We start from the raw sequence: 15,288 nt of genomic DNA on the forward strand, positions 1-15,288 counted from the left end.
CGATTCCTTGCAGGCCATGTCCGACTTCCACTTGCTGCTGTTCTTGTACCGAATGGACATGCTGCCAATGAAGGCGCAGATGGGCCCCCTGTTGGAGGCGGTTCGCTCCAAGGACAAAACCATCGCCAACGAGTGGAAGAACCAGGAGGTGTGGCGAACCCTGGAACAGCTGATCTCTGCGTACTCCCACAATGACGAGTAAGGATTGATTATCGCTAGCTTAAAATTGCCCAATTCTTAACCAACACGCCCCGTTTTCAGTTCCAGTATGAGCAACGATGTGGAATTCGTTTCCGCCGGGGAGGCGGAACAGAACTGGACCTGCTCTCATTGTACGTTCATCAACAGTCGGGAACTGCCAACGTGCGAAATTTGCAATCTTCCCAGGTAAGAACACAACCGCTGTGTTATGACGCGTTATGGCAACGCGTGACTAAATGTCATTCTTTCTCAGGGTCTAATTGTGCCGGTGGTGTTGGGCTCAACGCTCTCCAACAGACAAATACCGATGGCTGCCGATTTAACAACCAACAAGGAAAAAAAACGTGTTATCTAAAATAACACCTATCATCATCAGAGAAATTGGTCTACTAACACCTGTGTAAATTTTGCCCAAATAGGAAGAGTTGGATTATTTTTGGGACATCGATGTTTGCAAAATTGCTGCATATTTAAAAATATCAAAGTTAATCTTTCAAAATACACAAAATAGCATAAAAAACTGTTGTTTTTAATGAATTTCACAAGACATGTATGCAAGCTAGAAAAACTAAGTAAGATTGAGTGAAAAAATTGAAAAATTGCCAAGGTCTGTTTAAATGTGTTGAAAAAATGCAATTAAATAAAAAACTTCATTTAGGGGAAATATACCTATTCTAATCAAACACCTTTCTACAGCATCTGGAGAGTTTGTTGCTCGATTGAAGCTCTAAAGTAACTGTTTAGACTATAAATTTACTAGCAACAGCTCCGCCTCGATTAAGTACACGACACATTCTGCCGTGGTGTTTCAACGGTTTGAAGATTCTTTTTTCAGTTTTTTCGTTGTAACTCGGAAATTTCAAAGCAAACACCTCCACATTTTTACCGATTCTTTCAGTACGTTAAATTTGCCAAATATTCAACTTTGGGTTTTGAATTTGACGTTTTGGTTTCTGTTAGAGCGTCCAATTTCCCGTCCCGGGAAAATAATTCCCGGGAATTCCCGGGATTTTCCGGAAAAAAATATTTCCCGTTTCCCGGGAAATTTGTAAATTTCCCGGAAATTCCCGAAATACAAGCAGAAGTATACATTTTCTTACCTTTTTGGCATCAATGTTTTGAACTGATATAATTAAATTTTCAGAAAAGGTTTGTGTAAGAAGAATTCATTTCTAAGTACAGTCATGCCTCGGTTTTGCACTGCCCCGGTTTTGATTCGTTCAGCTGCCTCGGTTAAGCACGGTCCAGTGCTTAACTGAAGCACAGAGCTTATGGGTTTTTGGTTATATAGGAGACATTGGCTTTAATCGTATGAAAAATCATGCAAACATAAAAAATTATAGTGTTTTGGAATCGGGATGATGTCAGTTATCCATTAAAATTATTATTTCATGAAAATTTTCACAAAAATACGTATTTTTCCTGTATTTTGAAAATGCATTTTATTTTCTCTAAAGAATCCAAAAATATATTGTTATTGGAATATGGGTATCAAATGATCAGGTTTTTTCATACATTTCGAATGTAATAACAACATTTTTTAGAAAAAAAATCAAATTTTTCACAAAACTACGTATTTTTGAATAAAATACTCAAAATTTCAATTTTTACAATATGGGTATTAAACGATCGGGATTTTTTTATACATTTCGAATGTAATAACAACATTTTTAGAAAATACTCTTTTTTCACAAAACTACGTTTTTTCGAATAAATACTCAAAATTTCTGTTTTTAAAAAATGTGGGTATCAAACGATCGGGATTTTTTCATACATTTCGAATGTAATAACAATATTTTTTTGAAAATACTCAAAATTTTCACAAAACTACGTATTTTTGTAAAACTTTTCAAAATTTCAGTTTTTACAATATGGGTATCAAATAATCAAATCATTTTTTTTTCAAAAATACGTAGTTTTGTGAAAATTTTGAGTATTTTCAAAAAATATTTAGTATTTATTTTCGAAAATATGTAGTTTTGTGAAAATTTAGAGTATTTTCAAAAAATATTGTTATTACATTCGAAATATATGAAAAAATCTCGATCGTTCGACACCCACATCGTAAAAATGGAAATTTTGAGTATTTTTTTAGAAAATACGTAGTTTTGTGAAAAAAAACCGATCGTTTGTTACCCACACTGTAAAAACGGAAATTTTGAGTATTTTTTCGAAAATACGTAGTTTTGTGAAAATTTGAAGTATTTTCAAAAAATATTGTTATTACATTCGAAATGTATGAAAAAATCCCGATCGTTCGATACCCACATTGTAAAAACGGAAATTTTGAGTATTTTATTCGAAAATACGTAGTTTTGTGAAAATTTTGAGTATTTTCTAAAAATGTTGTTATTACATTAGAAGAAATCCCGATCGTTTGATACCCATATTGTAAAAAATGAAATTTGGAGTTTTTTTTCAAAAAGACGTAGTTTTGTGAAAATTTTGAGTTTTTTTTTTATAAAAATGTTGTTATTACATCCAAAATGTATGAAAATAACCTGATCATTTGATACCCATATTGCAATTACAATATATTTTTGGTTTCTTTAGAGAAAAAAATGCATTTTCAAAATACAGGAAAAATACGTATTTTGTGAAAATTTTCATGAAATAATAATTTTAATGGATAGCTGACATCATCCCGATTTCAAAACACTATAATTTTTTGATGTTTGCATGATTTTTCGTACAATTAAAGCCAATGTCTCCCATATAGCCAAAATCCCATAAGCTCTGTGCCTCGGTTAAGCACGCCTCGGTTTTTTTCAATTCAATTAGTTTTTATTAGTAAATAATCAATTCACAATTTCGTAATTCTTAAAACCTAATAGAGTTTTGGAGTACCTTTCAGCTATGATTTGTACTTTAGTTCATTTTGATGCAATTGGATATTCTAACAATGGATTTGTCAACAGAAGGAAAAATTATTTTAAAAAAAAACCTTCGAAACACGTCTCGGTTTTGCACCCCCCATATGCGGTGCTAAACCGAGGCATGACTGTATTCGAGAAATTACAGATTGAAGTTATAAATTTATGAAGCACGTGAGCTATCAAGGGCGTAAAAGGGTTATATATGAAAAAATATTGTTGAATTTCAACCACTTTTTAATACTCAAAATTGTTTTAATCTAATTAATTTATTAGGCTGAATACCATATAACTAAAATCATACCATATGTAAAACCATGAAAAACTATTAAAAAACAACTTCGTATCATATAAAAGTTACCCAAAGAATGACTATTTTTCAAAATCAAAAATCAAAAAAAATCAAACCAACCACATTAACGATCCCCGGGTCTTTTGTGGTCTCTATTGCAAGTTTCTGCTCGAACCTAGGAGTCCGAAGGCTTGAATGGCTTTGAGTTGTGATTTCATGAAATAGTGTTTCAAGTTAAAAAGCGCTTAAAATTAGATTTTCAAGGTAAATTCAATGTTTATTTATTTATTCACATTTATTATTTTAACTTTATGGTCACTGAGACAAATTTTAAAGGCAATTTCATTGTTGTGGAGCATAGATTTTCACTATCCAAACACTTTGATTTAAAAAATCCTTCTCAACAAAAATACTAATAATATTTTCTTTCATTTGGGACGATTTGTATGATTTAAGAATTAGAAAGTTTATATATTTTCTCAAAGTTGCATGATTTTTTACAAGCAGTCAAGCCATTGATCAATATTGATCCTCACACTCATTTTGACCAATAAAGTTGCTGTTCTATACAATTTCGTTGCAAAAGATTAATCAGAAACAGGGTTAGAATAATTTTCGTCAAATTTCAAATTTCCCGGGATTTCCCGGGAAATTTGTTGAAAATTTCCCGTTTCCCGGGAATTTTGTAACCCCGGGAAATTGGACGCTCTAGTTTCTGTTCTACGATCGAGTATGTAGCGTGGCGTTACAACGGTGGGAAATTTTGCCCTTTCACTATTTTTTGAAAATGCTATGAGTTTGCTCTATTTATCAACATAAACCACATATTGCCTTCATTTTTTTTGGTTGTATGCAAGAGCAACGAACCGCCCTAATTCTCCATAAAATCTTTGGAGAAAAACCATTCGGGCATGATAAATATTAAAAAAAAAAATCAATGTGCACGTATTTTTGGGGACCCTAAACTTCATGCTTCCTATGAGTTAAGCCTGCGCAGTCATTTTGAAAACGTTCGCCATGACCAAAAAGTTATTTTGCAAACAAGTTTCATACAAGTCTCGGGTAAAGATGGCTCTTCATACAGTAAACAAAAATGCTATGAAAAATGCTCGGCATTGAAATTAGACTTAAGGCTCCTCATTTTCTTATTATCACATCCCAGTATCTGTCCAAGGCTTTTTCATTCCTAATTACCAATGGAAGGATTTTTCAGTGCGTTTTGTTCCGTTTTTCCAACTGTACCGTATACCCGTCCAGCTTCCGTAGTATAATGTCGAACTTGAACCGCAAATCCTCATTTTTTAGTTCTGATTTGATCACAAAGTTTTTCACCATGTAGACCACCATTATTTTCATGCTCATCATCGCGAACCGAATTCCAATGCATCCCCTCGCTCCGCCAGAAAAGGCCAAAAACGAAAACGGATTCCGATCCTTGCTTCGTTCGGGCGAAAACCGTTCCGTATTAAACTGGTCCGCGTCCTCGCCGTAAATGTCCTTCCGGCGGTGCATGTTGAAGATATCAATTCCAAATATGTTCCCCTTCGGTATAAACAGTCCCGCAATCGTTGAATCAGCTACACTCTGACGCAAAATCATCGGTCCAACCGGAAACAGCCGCAGCGTTTCCTTGATGACCATCTCCATGTACTCGAGCTGCTTCAGCGATTCCGGCGTAAACTCCGATTCGTCCGTCGGATAAACCCGCATCACCTCCTCGTAAACCTTCTGTTGTACCTCCGGATACATCCCCAGCGAAAGCAGCGTAAAGCCTATCGAGTTGGAGCTCGTATCCGTTGCTGCGCAAAGAATTGTGATCGCGTGGTGTACCAACTCGTCGTCGGAGAACTTGATCATTTTGTTGGTGTACAACTCGTCGACAAAAATTTTCGGCTTCCTGACATCGTCGTTTTCTATTGGTTTCGTCGATCGCACGGCGTAACGATGGGCCACTTCCTTCAGCAACTGGAAAGACTGCATTGTGTTTGCAACGTTCGATGAGAATGCTTACTAACCGACTTACGAATTTTGCCCAATTGTCCATGTACGCACGAACGGATTCACTTTGCTTGTAATCTTTGGTCCAGCGATAGACAAAATCGTTATAGTGAGGGACGGTCATTATCCGCTTCGATAAGAGATGGATAAATCTGCAATAGAAATTTATCATCTAGCTGATGTCAAACAGCAATAAAAGTAGATTTTCAGCATTACCGTTGAATACTTGAGCCAATCTCTTTGCATTCGGTAAGCTTCGAGGAGTCGTAGCCGAACGTGGTAAAAAGTCCAATCTCCAGGAAGCACGTGGTCACATCAACGTCGACGTCTATCGTCGTTCCCTCCGGGAGGACCGCCAATCGATCCACCAGCTTTTGCGAAAAGTGCTTAAAAGTTGGGATAAAACTTTGAAGAATCTTCATGTTGAAAGCCGGACTCAGTGCCCTCCTATGGCTCCTCCAAATGCCATCTATGGCCAAATTAAAAAGGTATCAATTAGATTTTATAACGGTTTTTAGCACTTTAATCAATATATTCACATTTGGACGTTAGTAATCCGTAAGAAAGTTGGAAAAACTCGTAGATAAACGGTTTATCCATCCAGACTGGGTCGGTGAGAATTTGTTGAGCGATTTCCGGATCCGTCGTGCCGACCATAACCCGCGGACCCAGGTAGAACCTTGTCAACGGGTAATCGATGCTAGTCATCTTCCGTAAGTTTCGAAACTTTTCGTGCTCAGGTTTTCCAATAAGCATGAGCCCGTTGCCAACAATGGGATAGCTTGGATTCAGCAGTGGCAAATGTTTGGCAAATGCATTATGCTGCACTAATTTGACATAGCGGATAATTCCAAACACAACAACAACAGAAATACCTAGCACTACGATCCACATTTTGATACACTTTCTCTCCTAGATTTCTGCTAAAGCTCTGTCGAATTCGCTTGTTCAACCTACTGCACCAAGTTAAGTATGCTGCGACAGACCCCTTGCATTGCTCAATTTGTCAAGAGTCACAGCAAGTCAAAGTGTGTTAGTGAAACATATTAAAAAAAATATTTCAGCGCAATCGATTTCTATCTACAGTCCAGACTCGATTATCCGAAGGTCTTGGCAAAATTTCACTTCGGATAATCGAACCACAATTTTTTTTTTCGTTGTCTTAGTTTTGATTGTTGAGCTTTAGTATGATCCCCAAACTACGCTAACGTGATTAGAATTTTTAAATCCAAGATGGCAGCCAAAAAGGCGATGATGAAATATTGAAAATAAAAATGCATTTTTAATTTATTTGCATTCAGCAATTCAAATTGGACTAAAAGGGGGTCGTAGAACTCGACATTGAAAATAATCGAGGCTTCGGATAATCGAATCTGGACTGTATGCCGTCAGTGAAGTATTGAACATTCAAAAGGACAAAACAATACCGTTCAGAGGGAGAATTTTTCATAACATCATTTTTTTCAACTGTAATGATTTAACCCTCTAACGCCCACAGCTGTTTGTTAAGATTAAAAAAGAGAAATGGGTTATATTTGGCATCAGGTTGTAATGTATTTTTTAAAACTTCAGGCACGGGATTGCGGGGGGGGCGTGGCGTGGCGTTACATCTCTCCTATCTCGCCCAGCAAAACAAAGTCGGTAAAGTTGTCGGTTTCGATGGAGAAAAAGTGGAAAACGTGGACGACGCCATCCCTCTATAGTTCCGTCAATGGGGTTAATTTTTTTTTTTTTGTGGAATTCTCAGTTAATATAAGGAGTTTCGTAATTATCGTAAGATTTCAGTAAGCATTTTCGGCAGTTTGTGCAAAATGTTTTCAAAAAACTTCAAAACTGTAAAGGAAAAAGAGGTCTTATCAACTGGAAACAATCTAAAATGCATTTACCTGCATTTAATGTCATATTTAGCATGTTTAAAATCGATTTAAGGTGAAGCCGTTGATCATTTTCCAAGAAAATTGATCATCACTATAGAATATTCTGTATTAAATTCCATTTAACGAATTTCAGCACCAAAAGGAATCAGCATGTGCTGATTGTTGCTTTCTTGAAGCCACTGAAAGAATTTTTGATCTAAATCAATTGTGCTTCAAAATTTATATAATTTTGTGGCACAGTCATTGACGCCCTAGTTGGCAATCATAGATTAATGACGATTTCCATAACATTACAAGGAATGGGATAATCGTTACCAAAAGGAATCAGCATATGTAGGGCACTATTCTAAACAACTTGTTGAAGGAATTTTGTCAAAATATTGAAAGCGACGCAAAATTTATATCTTTGAACGAAAAATCATGACAATGATGGAAGTTTTTGAATATTTTGAATTTTATGTTCAAAAATATTTTTTATTGAACAGGGATTTTGGTAGAAATGAATGTTTCAAAAATGTCCTACAGTCATCCCTCATATTCGGAACAGTTTACAGATCGGCCAATGTTCAAAAAAACATAGTAAATCGATAAATGAACATACTGATTTGCTTTTACTTTCATGTGAAAGCTTTTCTTAGGATCTTTCAATTGACGTAGGGGAGTGTGGGGTAATTTGGACACCCTAAGGAAATTGCTCTGCCACGGGCTGTATAGATATTTTAAAGGAATTTGGATGACACCAGAGGATAATAGAGACTATATTTTATGGAAAAATGTCATTTATTTCGATAAATTTTGATGAAACCTCATTTTTATCGCAAAAATTAAAAGGTGTGCAAATTACCCCCACATTTTTGTGTGGGAGTAATATGCACACCCCTATGGGGTAATTTGGACATGCCTTGTGGGGTAATTTGGACATACCTTGTGGGGTGATATGGACACCTTTTTTAAGTTAATTTGGACACATGTTGAAGAATAAGTTCAACATTTGATTTTTTGGGCATGTTTTATATCCTTCAACTGGTTTTGTAATTGCTTTATATTTTTAAGTGTTTTTTTGCTCACAATATTTCATAAAAAGGTTTAAATAATGATTTTGTATTAGAACTATGATTCAATAGGAAGATAACAAAAAGTTCAGTGTAGTATACATAATTTAATCATTCATTCTGAAATGATTTAAACATTGATTCTGGATTAGGCAAAAGTATAGTTTTTAGTGATTAATGTATCGTTTGGATTTATCCAAACCAATCTTTATATAGAATTAATTGACCTGAAACTACACCCAACCGGCGGTCGCATGATTGTGATGCATGGCGGCATGAAAGTATATCAGAATCTGCATGAAAACTGTCCTCATGCATTTTTTGCGATATAGGGGTATGACATTTTTGCCCGTTACCGACAATTATCGACATTACCGACGGCTTTTTGGTTGTATTTCACAAAAAAAAACCCTTAACAGAACTAGGATTGAACCACCAACTTCTTGGTTATTGATCCGAAACGCTACCACCGCGCCATGGACGCTTGATGAAAAGTGAGTGAAAGAGCACCAACATATGCTTCTCTTTGAAGTGTTGCTCGGGGACGGGCCAGCCTTATATGTGTTGGTGAGAATTGCAGATTGCTGAAATATTTACACGCGGGCAAAAATGATCTAGGAGCTTGCTGCAAAAAATGTTATAAAATGTGACATTTTCTGCAGCAAATCCACTGTTGCAAATTATGAGATATATTTTTCCTTTGGGTGTATCATTTTTTTTTAATTTTACATTCCGTAGCCCATCAAATTTTAATATTATTGTATTGTGAAATTAAAAATGTCACAGAAATTAATTAAAAACAATCAACATTAGGGTCTGAGTGATTTGACATTCTAAATCCCTCTAAATTTATCTGAATCCCTTTAAAACTTAACCAATGGAGCGGCCGTGGCTGACTGGTTACGGTGTTCGCTTTGTAAGCGAATAGTTCTGGGTTCGATGCCCATCTGCTCCCAACGAGAAAGTTTAGAACACAGAAATTTGAAATGATGAATATGAACGAAAAATCAAAGTCGCTCGAAGCGGGGTTCGATCCTCCGTCCTTTGGATTGGTAAGCAAAAATGCTAACCACTAGGCCATGACGGCTTGGTGAGCATGGACTGGAATTCGGAATACTGTTACAGAGAGCGAGTTGTGGCGCTATAACCACGGCAAATAGTGTCCAGGGCATTCGTGGAAATACAATGTCCCATTCCAGAGGGTCCCGGAGTACCAAACCTTCTTAGCATGGTGCTGCCAACGAATACAACCAAACAATCTCGGAGCGTATGGTGGTGTGTCCCCACGCTTCTTCCTCCCCTGTCGATTCAGAATTGTGTTGTTGTTCGAACACTCAGTGCTCAAACTCAACCCAATTACGAGTCATCTCTGCGATACGGCTTTACGCAGTAGGTCTGGCCGGTTTAACGCTTGTGATGTTTCAATGCATTCCGATGCAATGGCGCACTACAAATGTTAATAAATGACAAGAAGAGTGCTAGGCGTCATCTAACCTAAGGCACTCTCCAGGATCCTTTCGAAAGATTGGCTGCGCTAGGGTCTGATTAGATTAGATTAGAATCTCTTTAAAACTTAACCAACCATGAAAGTTATTTTTTTTTTGCCTGACAGGTAGACTTTCAGGTTTGTCCAAATTACCTCACAAGCCATGTCCAAATTACCCCCATAGCATGTTCTATCAAAAATTTCAATTTTTATGACAAAAATGGATAAAATATGTATACGTATACGTACATATCTCAGGCATCGTCCAAGCAACCCCCTTAAATAAAAATTGTCCACTTTTTTACCATATAATCCCAGCAAAACCTTAATTCCCAACCCTCAGAAATTAGAACTTAAGGGGTTACATACATGTAAATCGGCAAAAATTTCAGAGGTTGATTTGAGCACACACTTAAACTTTTTTTTTAATCTGTTTTAAGGGCATTAAAATACATATTTTTAACTATTATCAAAATAAATTTGAAGACATTTGGTTGTATCATTGCCGAGATATAGATATTTGAAGTTAGCAGTTTCAAAAAACGGGTGCCACGATATCTCAACACTGCTTTGACCAAGTCGGCTCAAAATTTTGGTGAAGCCTCGTTAAACCGGTCTTGTGTGCATGACGAAGCCCGATTTTCAAAAAAAAATATTTGAAAAAAAGATAAAAATATTTCTGTGTTTTTCATATAAAAAATCGTCAGTTTTTGATTTTTGTATTTTTAAAAAATGCAAAATTTCAAAACCGGCTTCGTCATGCACACGCAATATGTCTTGCGAGTCTTAACCTCAAATTTCAGCCAGTTTGGTTCATCCCATCTCGAGATATCATGGCACCCGTAAATCAACTCGGCGTTTAGAGAAAAACGCTCACAAAGTTTGACAGTTCGCTTTGCGCATGGCAAAATTTTGAGCGTAAATCATCTCTTACTCAGTTTAATCATGGAATATCTTCATGAAACTTTCAGGAGTGATTGAAAATCATATTTAAAGTGGATTGAATAAATTTTCTGAAACATGAAATTTTGTGATTTTCTATACATGTATGTAACCCCTTAAGGCAGTGCTAAACGGCCAAAACTACTTAACCAATTCCAACTTTTTTGGTTTGTCCATACTCCTAGGCCATTACTAGCCTTAGCACTTAAATTGCCATTTTAACTTTATTTCCGAAAAAAAGGTGATTTTAAAGGGGTGTTCAAATTACCCCCACTGTCCATATTACCCCAAACTTCCCTATTGACCGACTGTATTTTTTAAGTTTTATATCAAGCCTTCAAAGAAAAAAAATGACCCTTGAAATTCACAAATTCGGAATAATTTTTTCTTACGGATGTAACCAAACTTTGGTTCTCTCCAGGAATACTTATTTTTACAAAATAATGAATAAAAATATGAAACCAATGAAACTCAAGCTTTGTTATGACTTATGAATGGTCTGACAACTTATTTGGAAAAATATTTGTTAAATTCAGGTGTTCCACAATTGTGGGAGGCACAATAAGATCCCACATTTATGGAACAGGGAATTTGGACGCAGTATTTAGCTGCTCTGAATGAAATAGTCTTGAGATGTAGTTTTTTGTTTTATAAGTTCTACTTTTACTAGTGAAACAGCAAGTGAATGTTCAAATAAAGGTTCTTAAAATAGTAGGACCTTTAATTACTGTAACAACATGTTTATTCTTCAAAAGCACAAAATACAATCTAATTCACTCGTAAGGGTTGTATTTAATCATAATCACATCCTTGTTTCTGTTGAATGCACTTTTACATTCCTATTAACATAAACCGATAATCAATAGGCAACCTGTTCAATGCGTTTTGTGCCGCTTTTCCAACTGTACCAAATATCCGTTCTGCAACCGCAGTATGATGTCGAACTTGAACCGCAAATCCTCGTTCTTGAGTTTTGATTTGATGACAAAATTTTTCACCATATAGGCCACCATTATTTTCATACTCATCATCGCGTATCGAATTCCAATGCATCCCCTCGCACCACCAGAAAAGGCCAAAAACGAAAACGGATTTCGGTCCTTGCTTCGTTCGGGCGAAAATCGTTCCGGATTAAACCGGTCCGCGTCCTCGCCGTAAATGTCCTTCCGGCGGTGCATGTTGAAGATATCGATCCCAAATATGTTCCCCTTCGGTATAAACAGTCCAGCAATCGTGGAATCGGCTACACTTTGACGCAGAATCAACGGCCCAACGGGGAACAGCCGCAGCGTTTCCTTGATGACCATCTCCATGTACTCGAGCTGCTTCAGCGATTCCGGCGTAAATTCCGACTCGTCCGTCGGGTAGACCCGCATCACCTCCTCGTACACTCTCTGTTGCACTTCCGGGTACATTCCCAGCGACAGCAGCGTAAAGGCCACCGAGTTGGAGGACGTGTCCGTCCCGGCGCCGACCATCGTGAACGCTTGGTGTATCAACTCCTCGTCAGAGAACTTGATCATTTTGTTGGTGTACAACTCGTCGACGAAAATCTTCGGCTTTCTAACACCGTCGTTTTCTATTGGTTTCGTCGATCGCTCGGCATAACGATGAGCCACTTCGTTCAGCAACTGATTTAAAAAATAAATAAAAAAAAAACATTTAAAAATAATTAACAAGGCTTATGCAAAAGATGTATTGGCTTACGAATTTGGCCCAATTTTCCAGATAAACACGCAGAGACTGTGATTGCTTGTAATCCTTAGTCCAGCTATAGATAAAGTCACTGTAGTGATGCACGTTCATTACACGCCTCGAAATGAAGTGAAAATATCTGTAACGAAATTTTACCATTTTATTTCATCGGCTGTCCAAGCAGACAAACGAGGCTTTAAGAAATGATGGAGACGCTTACCGTTCAATACTCGAGCCAATTTCTTTGCATTCGGTAAGCTGCGAAGCATCGTATCCGAACGTGGTCTGCAGCACAATCTCCAGCGAGCATGTGGTCACATCGGTATCGATGTCAATTGTCGTCCCCGCGGGATGGACGGCCAATCGGTCCACCAGTTTTTGCGAAAAGTGCTTGAACGTTGGGATAAAACTTTGCAGGATCTTCATATTGAACGCCGGACTCAGCGCCTTCCGATGGTTCTTCCAGATGTCATCTGTGGCCGAAAAGAGGTAACAATTAAGTTTGAGTACGGCTTTCGAACACTTGGGCTTGTGGATTCACATTTGGACGTCAGTAACCCGTAAGGAAGCTCGAAAAATTCGTAGATGAACGGTTTATCCATCCAAACCGGGTCGGTGAGAATTTGTTGAGCAATGTCTGGTTCCGTCGTGCCGACCATGACTCGCGGGCCCAGGTAGAACCTTGACAGCGGGTAATCGATGCTAGTCAACTTCCGGAAGTTCTGGAATTTTATGTGTTCTGGTTTCCCAATAAGCATGAGTCCATTTCCAACGATAGGATAACTTGCATTTAGCAACGGTAAATGTTTAGCAAATGCATTCTTCTGCACTAATTTCACATACTGGAAAATTCCAAACACGACCACCCAAATACCCAGCACTGCGATCCACATTGTGTGCAAATTTTCCTTAAATATCCCACTAGCTCTGTAGATTCCACGTGTGATCCCGCTCGCTTCGTGCTCCGCTCTCGACTGACTGTTTCAGGGTAAGAGATGTTGTGTTAAAAGGGATTCCCTTGGTCAATTTTTGTGCTAATATGATCTCTAGTCATAGAGTGTTAGTGTACGACAAATTATTTCTTTATCGGTTCGATCTCCTTCTAGCTATCCCGTCACTAAACTAGCGACGCTTGAGTACTGTAATGGACAAAACAATGCATTTGCTAGCTCTTAACAGCTTCAACAATAATGCAATTTTTATTTCGTCTATAGCTCGACAAAAAGGTGGAATCTTCGTTGAAATTATTCTCAAGATCACGAAATATAAGCTTTACAAATTCGAACACAAACAAATATTAATTATCATATATAAAATTCTAAGAAATCTTAACATTTCTACGAACGATAGTTTCAATGTTATTTTATTTATTTTACATCATAGTCAAAAAGTGTTGACCAACATGACAGTATCCACCGATTAATATTCCACGGTGCCACTAAACCTGTGGATGTCTTTTAGTATAACCTTATAAATAACGGCAAAGTACCAACGGTTTGTCATCGCTCAATCCGTTCCCACATCTCCTGTGCCTGCATAAGCTACAATTATAACACTAGAAAGAATGCCACCCACTGAACCCAAACTGGCCTTTCATCCCGAGTGACTCTAGAGTATGAGACTGGTCAAGCTGGCTGTCAACAATGTTTGAGATTAACAAAAGAAAATTCTCGTTTTGAAACTTCCTATTCACATTGACTGGTCTATGAGACTAGAAGCCTAGTATCTCTACTTGCACCGCGTGATTCAACGGACTGTTCCAATGACGACAATGCATTGTTAATCTGATCTCAATTTAAAAGAATAAATTTTCCATCGGTTCAAGCCATTTATCCCTATTAAGGTGTCTACGATTCAGGATTTCGATTACAAAGTAACAATACAACCAAAAAAAATCAACTTTGAAAGAAGATATCTTAAGCTCAAGAATCAAGAACTCTCTTAACACTGCACAGTGGTCCAGATCACAAAATTGGAAATCGGATTTTCCGAAAAATGGTGATGTTTTGGAGTTTTGATGTCTTCAAAAGAGTTGTTGCAAATAGAAAGGGGCAACTTTTGGTTTGGTTGAAAATTAGGGTGGATCATTATTAGGGTGATTTTGAAAATCTAACTTTTCAGGAATATTTTTGGGATTTTTTGTCTTCACAGAAAAAAATCAATTCTTGAAACCGTGAAGTCAGTTCACGATTATGAGAACCACGAAGGAATATATTCACGTTTATGGTGCAAATGCACCATACTCATGAATAAATTCCTTCGTGGATCTCACATTCGTGAACTTAATTCACGATTACGGGAATTGCTTTTTTTCCGGTTCTAAAAAGTTGTTGGGCTTGCCAATCCAAGCAACTTTGTCGAAGACACCAAAATTTTATCTCGTAATATACGCCTTCTACGACCAAATTTATAGAAATCATCTGAGCAAACCTTCAAAAATCAGTTTTTTTAACGTGGTAATTCAGGGTTAAGTTTTAGAGAAGAGTGATATTCGGGGCACTTTTAGAGCTTTAAAAAGCAAACATTTTTATTTTTTGACAGCTCAATTTAGACTTAAGGGTCAAAAGTTACAGGCATTTTAAGGTAAAAAAATGCAAATTTGAAACTTAAATATCTCGAAAAGGCGCAAGCCAAATTCTAAGCACCAAGTTGCATTTGAAACGCTAAAAAAATCTCAGGGGTGTTTTACTTTAAACTCGAGATATCTTCATTTGAAAAAGTCTAATTTTCAAGGAAAAATCATATGGGACCACCCTAACGAAATTCGAAATTTTTCCAAATATATGTTTTTCCATGTTATTTTGCCCGCTGAATCTGAATTTGTCCTCAGAATTGACCCAAATTGTCAAAAAACGATGTTTGGTCATATTTT

The 15,288-nt window shown here is 37.0% G+C and overlaps 2 protein-coding genes across 3 annotated transcripts in view; one reads left to right on the forward strand and one right to left on the reverse strand.

Moving 5' to 3' along the window:
* The window catches only part of LOC6039388 (nuclear protein localization protein 4 homolog), a 48,117-nt gene extending 47,396 nt beyond the window's left edge, over positions 1–721 (forward strand). The window contains exons 7-9 of one of the 2 annotated variants that reach the window (XM_038265920.1): positions 14–198; positions 262–387; positions 455–721. In XM_038265920.1, the coding sequence (XP_038121848.1) occupies positions 14–198; positions 262–387; positions 455–461 (318 nt within the window). In that variant the 3' untranslated portion in view covers positions 462–721. Of the gene's footprint in view, positions 1–13; positions 199–261; positions 392–454 lie in introns of those variants that run through there. The other variant, XM_038265921.1, reaches the window with a different exon arrangement.
* Positions 722–4,560: 3,839 nt separating this feature from the next.
* On the reverse strand, positions 4,561–13,419 carry LOC6039384 (cytochrome P450 4C1). The gene is made up of 7 exons (XM_038260740.1): positions 12,958–13,419; positions 12,637–12,889; positions 12,429–12,555; positions 11,600–12,352; positions 5,581–5,750; positions 5,390–5,516; positions 4,561–5,340 (listed from the first exon to the last, which is right to left on the reverse strand). Exons 1-7 carry the CDS (start codon positions 13,307–13,309, stop codon positions 4,576–4,578), a joined length of 2,547 nt encoding a protein of 848 aa, XP_038116668.1. The 5' UTR covers positions 13,310–13,419; the 3' UTR covers positions 4,561–4,575.
* Between the last annotated feature and the right edge of the window lie 1,869 nt (positions 13,420–15,288).

Source organism: Culex quinquefasciatus, chromosome 3 (assembly GCF_015732765.1).
Source record: "Culex quinquefasciatus strain JHB chromosome 3, VPISU_Cqui_1.0_pri_paternal, whole genome shotgun sequence".
Lineage (NCBI taxonomy): Eukaryota > Metazoa > Arthropoda > Insecta > Diptera > Culicidae > Culex > Culex quinquefasciatus.